This window comes from Eptatretus burgeri, chromosome 4 (genome assembly GCF_056783735.1).
Source record: "Eptatretus burgeri isolate ZD-2024b chromosome 4, Ebu_testis_v1, whole genome shotgun sequence".
NCBI classification, from domain to species: Eukaryota; Metazoa; Chordata; class Myxini; order Myxiniformes; family Myxinidae; genus Eptatretus; species Eptatretus burgeri.
In genome coordinates, this window is record NC_140964.1 from 53,823,493 (window position 1) to 53,830,452 (window position 6,960).

Below are 6,960 nucleotides of genomic sequence, written 5' to 3' on the forward strand. Positions count from 1 at the left end.
AGCACTCCGTCATGCATAATACATTGCAGCACAGTGAGAACCGCCTGCCCCTGGACCTCCCATCCCCAGACCCCAGCCACAACTGGACTCCATCTCTCCCTCTTTCTATCCTGGTAGCTTCGCTCTGAGCCATGTGGCTTTCCTGAAAAAGCCATGCAATTAGATCCACAATTTTGTGCAAGCAAGACATATGCACACAAGGAACACACCTGTTTTATTGGACACTGACCACACACAGTAGGTGAGCATTCAGTTGTTTTGCATTTCCAACCAATAATTATAGCTTTGTTCTCGTCTTTGTCGTTGTTGCACAATTCAGGTTATATAATTGGAAAAAGAAACTAACCAAAAGCTTCAGCTTCATGAGTGTACGCATATGCCAAACTGTTTGAAAACCATTGATGAAAAGTATTGTATCAAACATCTAGTTTATATAAGGTCTTCATAACTAAAACAAAAGCAATGACAAAATCTATTACAAAAATAAAAATGCTTTTTAGAGGAAGACAAAGAACTGGTGGAATTGGTAAATTTAGGAATAGAAATATAATATTTGGAGTGCCAGAAAGGGCAGAAAACAAAACAAAAAAAAATGAGAGAAAAGAAACAAGATAAAAGGTAATAAAAAAAAGCAAATGTATTTTACAGACACTGTACACCGTTATCATTCATTTGTCAATTTAACCATTCAGATGAATGTCCGCGTCGGGTGAATGTGTCTGGAGATATTTTCACAGGCACGTGCAGGAGGCAGATCTGGGTCAACTGGAGTCACTTCCTTGAAGGCAGGCATTTTCCGCTCAAAGAACTTCCAGTCTGGTTCATGATTCATGTTCGTTGAACTCACTTATTAGGAATGTAAATTATGATGACTTCTCAGAGGTGAGCACATGACTGAAGATGCAAATTTGGTCAATCACGTCTTCTGGCATATGATATTGGAGGTCCTACAAAGCTGTAGGTATGCCATAAATAAGAAAATCTTTGGACCTACCATGAATACAAAAAGGGTATCGATTCAAGATCTTCAAAAGTTTAGCTAAAAGTCAAGCAAGCCCAAAAGTCATGGATAGACATTGCAATCAAGATTGGGAAACAAAGATCTGTTACTAAAAACTATATCCCTGTTTACAGGCCATACGAATATTTGGTATATTATTTTAGGTATTTTGACTTGAGACGTCATGACTGCAAATGTGACTCAAAACCTTACAACTTGAAGTCTGACTTTGCCTCGGCTTGCTGGGAATTAACTCTGTCACTGGTGTGACATAACCTACCGATATGATTAGTAAAACTGAAAGCTGTATTTTTGTTTTTCAAGTCCAGGTATAATTTGTTCAGATCTGATCTCAGTGTTTATGGTTGAAAGAAATAGAAAGGCCACTTTGAGATTAACTTTTTAGTATCAACTGTTGAGGGCTCTGGATCTTCCTTAATGATTTGGACATGTTTATGCTGGTTTAAACTCAGTAATATTATGATGAATGCCAAATCCATCAGGTTGTGACATTCTGGATGACAGATCATTACCTGCTTTGAGGTATAAAGGATCAAGTAACTCCTGACATTACTTTCATCATTAAAGACTAGTTTTCCAAAAACTAAATAGCCAGCAAGGAGGCCTGACCTTAACCCAATTAAAGGCCCAGTCACACCTTGACGTTTTAGCCAGCTTATGCCAATTTTTGGAAAATTTGTCTAAAACGCTGGTACACGTCGAATACGTTATGGGTAAGTTTTGATATTATTGAGAGCACGCTGAAAAACACTGCCATACGTCGTTGTACGCTGGCTTTAAACGTTGTACTTTTCGGTTGTCCTCAAATTTTCCATGCTTGAAATTTTAAGATTTATGCCAGCGTATGATTCACACGTTCCGCATGACGCTGGCCATAAGTTGTAGGCACGTTATGCGATCGTTGACACACGTCGACACATGTCGACACACGTTACTTGTAAGTTACTCATAAGTCGAAACACGTCGAGGTAATGTTTAGCGTACCCGAAACTTATATCTAACCTATGAGTAACGTGTTGTACTCACGTTACGCGATCGGTGATGCACATCGACACACGTTACTTGTAAGTTACTCATAAGTCGAAACACGTCGAGGTAATGTTTAGCGTACCCGAAACTTATATCTAACCTATGAGTAACGTGTTGTACTCACGCTACGCGATCGGTGACGCACATCGACACACGTTACTTGTAAGGTGCTCATAAGTCGAAACACATCAAGGTAATGGTAAGCATCAGTGTTCCAGACTCACTGTTTGTTTTTTTTTTTTTTTTTTTCCTTCCTTCGGTATGATGGTGATTTTAACACTTCGATTTCTGGTGCGGTTATAATATAATATAATTAATAGGCTGCCGCTCAACGATTTAAATCATAACCGCACTGTACACTGAACACCATCATACCGAAGAAAAAAAAAAAACACCGGGAGTCTGGAACACTGACGCTAACCATTACCTTGATGTGTTTCGACTTGTGAGCACCTGACAAGTAACGTGTGTCGATGTGTGTCAACGATCGCATATCGTGCGTACAACTTATTCCCATCGCATGCAGAGCGTGTGTCATGCGGCAAGTACGTCGTAAAATTTTCAACATGTTTAAAATTACAAGACGTACTCCATTTAATACGACATATGATAGCGTACTTTAGCGTTCTATTCACGCATACCAAACTTCCCCATACCGTATTCGACGTGCGCCAGCGTTTTAGACGCATTTTTCAGAGGTCGGCAAATGCTGGCAAGATCGCCAAGGTGTGACTGCGATGTTGACACTTCCATTTCTGCGGCGGTTATGATTTGAATCGTTGTGCTGCAGCCTTTTAATAGGCTATGGCACGTGATCGTCGGCGATGCGTGCAGTGCGCGATGCATAAGTTAGACTATCGTTGGGCATAGGTTGTGAAGGCCGACAACAGGTTCAGCATTTGTTGGTATAAGTTATCTATAACACAACGAAACGTTCTGTGTCCATTACTAATACGTTATACATAAGACCAAGTCGCTATGAATACATCTGAATCTTTAAAAAAAACATCAAAAGTTCAACGTAAGCCAGCATTTTACATACATTTTAATACGTTGCCATTGCTGGCTAAAACGTCAAGGTGTGACTGGGCCTTAAGCTACTGTCAGGTGTGTTTTAAAGCCAACTATGAGCTCGACAACAACGACCAGAAAGTCTCCATACTACCAAGATTGGTCAGGGTCCGGGCTGTGATGAGGGTTCGACAAGCCCTTCAAGAATCACTGCGTCATTAATAAAACTGTCGGATGATTGAGGGTGTGCATTTTGAGATCAACGCATGCGTAAGAATGGCCCGATGTGGTCAAACAAATGATGTTGAGAATAAGGGAAGAACCCTGGTATTTTCAAGCTCTTCCTCATCATGATTTAGTCATATTCCTTCCAATGGAAATTTATTTTAATTTTTGGACTTGTCGAGGGAATACGTATGATGTCTCATCCCTCTTTAGTAAAGTCAAGTAAAATGTTTAGTGAGTTACAAACGTTATTGATGTTGGTTCTGCATTGAAACAACAATTAGTCAGCATCTCTCCAGAAGGAGGGCAATCAACTTTGGCAATAAAGGATTTCAGTGATTCTGTAGGTGCAGCCATAGAAACACTGCCCTGGAATTTAGCAGAACAGAGTTGAAGTGACGACCAGAAACGAAGAGAGAGAATGAGAAGTAAAAGTGTCGAAAGGTATGACATAAGACTCATCCAAAATTTTCAGCCACCCAACTTATAGCTTTTCAAATGAAGGATAAAGGTGATTTTAAAAAGTTGCATGTCTACTGTCTCATTAGTTTACTGATACAGTATGTCTGGGAAGTATCAAGTTTCTCAAAATATTTATTTTGTTTTCGGAATTACAAAAACAGCATATAGTACCAAGGATGTGGTCATGACAGAAAGCTTCATTGAAGACGACAGACAAATTCTTGTTGAGTAATAGTTATGGAGAAAAAACAATGCACACTAAATTAAACAATTAAAGTTAGAAATAACAACAATCCATCAAGATTAGAAGAACAAGTTTTGCATCCACTGACGAGGTGAACAGTCTTCGTCCATCATATTAAGGAGACGTCGGAAGGAGGGCTTCTGTGTTGAAATAAAAAGGTCGTTTGAGTGCTGAGAGACATGCATTGAAGAAGGTGCAGATTGAGTGGAATAATGTTAAATGACAGAAATTTGTCAATGGGACTCTGGTATGTCAATGAGGTGACGAAATTTGGGGATGGCCCTCTTATAAAGTTATTATTCGGTGTTATTTATAAAAAATAATTGTAAAGATGTGAAATGTAAAGCTCAGAACTATACATTTGGATTGAAGTACTGCACGTTTGACCTGTAAATGTAACCAACTAACAGACTTCATTGACATCAAATGAAGGAAGCAGACGGGCTGTGTCTGGATTAAACAATTCCCGCTGTTGCTGTGTAACATTATAAAAACTGTTAAATTAATCAGTGACTTTTAATGTTTCACAGCCAGTATAAGGGACGCTTTAAGAGTGGGTGCACGGGGTCCGTTCTCGGGTCGTGGCATGCTGGGTCAGCCCCTCAAGCTTCCGCACGGATGGAACAAGAAACAGAACATAAATTACGGTAAAAAGCAGGCGGCCAGGATTGTGCATCATACAGACCGTAATAAATGATGCACCAGTGCGTTTGAAATGCGATGTCCATTACAGCCGCCCATGCGTAAGCGGTGCTCCATGGCCAAAGGGAGTTCAGCCCTTGGTCTCAAATGAGCCACGGGGGCTTTCCCTCGGCAAGCCGCTCATGTTGTCTGAACAAAGAAACATCTGTTATGGTGCTGGTGAAGACCAAGGCCTTCCTCTCTTTCCTCCTCCTCCTCTTTCTCCCCCCTCCTTCCCCAATGCTGCAATTCCTCATCTTCAGTCCCTGTGGGGAGAATATCTCTCAACCGCTTCATACTCTGAATGGACCCTTTTACAGCGACTCGTGCAGCGTTCTCTATAGGTTTCTCTCAACCACCACCCCTACCCATCTTCTGCCCGCGACCACCTCTCTTTCTCCCATTCACCAGGGGCCCGCAAAAATAAATCCACTCTTTTTTTTTTCATGCTACAGCTAAGTGCCTCTCTTCACCTACATTTTTAATGTCTGTTGCTGTTCTTGTGTTTTACTTTATGTCACCTTTCATAATACCAGGGTGGATTTTAAACACCTATTAATAACATGATGTTCTTGCTCTTCTTTTCTCTCTTATATTGCTCCTGCTTTTATGTGCCCTCTGTGGTTCATAATATGGCCTCGTTGAAGTTCACGAGCAACATGATTGGTACAATCATCCAAAAACTCATCCAACCATGTGATGATTACTAATTTGCTGTCGAGTTGTTTCACCATGAAGGATACATGGTGCAGTGTGTGTTATTGCAGTAAAGTATTACGATTATCCATTAAAGGATCATCCTAAAAGTAGCACATCAGGTTAAATTTACAAATGCAAGCCAAAGTCCTGTTTTTAGTAGTCACTAGTGTGGATCGGCTCACTGCGCTCACCTCTCCACAAGTCGTTGCAGAGATCGACGTCTGCAACTTCAATCTGCAACTGAAGGAGAAACATGACGTAATGAATAGACATATAGTCACACAGCTTCACTGTGAAAGGAACATTGCAATAGTACGTAATTTATAGACGTTTGTGTCGTATGCAACCAATGCTCAAACAGCACATGATTAATCGGCATATAATCTCACAGCTTCACGGACCGTGCTTTTCATTTTTTATACACACTATAATGAAAAAACATTTTAAGAAAAATATACATACTACACCACTTCCAGGGCCAAGCAGCTGCCATGTTGGAATACCCTTCCCTTGCTAGAATGTGAGAGGTACAGGTATAGCTGACTGTGATAACTGCTGGACTTCATTAGGTTCCATTGACAGATTGATTCACATTTGTTTCCAAATTTAAGCTTTTGTTTATTTTCCTTCAGAGCCTTGTAGTCGAACTATGAAGGTGACTGGCAAAACTGAGAATCTGATTTTAGTAAGTCAGAAGTGTCAAGTGGAGTTGGTTTGGGTGTGAGAATAATTGAATTTCAGATCCTCAAAAAAAATAAATGAAAGTGGTTGGGGGAGGGTTGTTGTTTAAATAACAATGTTTCCTGCAGACAAAGTCCATCACATGTTCCTTACAGACAGAGTCCACAATAATGTTCCTTACAGACAGAGTCCATAACAATGTTCCTTAGAGACAGAGTCCTTAACAATGTTCCTTACACACAGTCCATAACAATGTTCCTTACAGACAGAGTCCATAACAATGTTCCTTACAGACAGAGTCCATAACAATGTTCCTTACAGACAGAGTCCATAACAATGTTCCTTACAGACAGAGTCCATAACAATGTTCCTTACAGAGAGAGTCCATAACAATGTTCCTTACAGAGAGAGTCCACAACAATGTTCATTGTAGACAAGGTTCAGAACAATTTTCCTTCCAGAGAAAGTCAATAACACTGTTCATTGTAGACAAGGTCTATATATCAATCTTCTTTGTAGACAAAACCTTGAAACAAAACAACAAAGCACACACACAAACACAATGGCTCGATATCACTGTGAATCACTTTGCCGGTGATTATAACAAAATATGTTCAATGATAAATTAAACACATCAGTACAAACTTAAACCGAATCGGCGACTGATCAGGCAAATACTATGGGGTTGAAACTTCACCACCGAGAGCCAAACAACAATAATAATACAATCATTAAACATTTCAAAATATATATATATTAGAAAAAAAAAAAAAGAGAGAAAAAGAGAAAAAGAGAAAAAGAGAAAAAGAGAAAAAGAGAGAAAAAGAAAAAGAGAAAAAGAGAAAAAGAGAAAAAGAGAAAAAGAGAAAAAGAGAAAAAGAGAAAAAGAGAAAAAGAGAAAAAGAGA

At 39.6% G+C, this 6,960-nt stretch overlaps 1 protein-coding gene across 12 annotated transcripts in view; it reads right to left on the bottom strand.

Annotated features, from left to right (window-relative positions):
- Positions 1 to 212: 212 nt before the first annotated feature.
- The window catches only part of LOC147028077 (uncharacterized), a 20,498-nt gene continuing 13,750 nt past the window's right edge, over positions 213 to 6,960 (bottom strand). For 4 of the 12 annotated variants that reach the window (XR_015057406.1, XM_085878092.1, XM_085878090.1 and 1 more), the window contains 2 exons: positions 5,564 to 5,612; positions 213 to 990 (listed from right to left, as the gene is read on the bottom strand). Coding sequence is in view for 8 of the 12 variants with exons in the window: in XM_085878090.1 (XP_085734216.1) it covers positions 913 to 990; positions 5,564 to 5,612 (127 nt within the window). In the remaining 4 variants the exon portion in view is untranslated. Of the gene's footprint in view, positions 991 to 3,694; positions 4,940 to 5,563; positions 5,613 to 6,960 lie in introns of those variants that run through there. The other 8 variants (XR_015057405.1, XR_015057407.1, XM_085878089.1 and 5 more) reach the window with 2 other exon arrangements.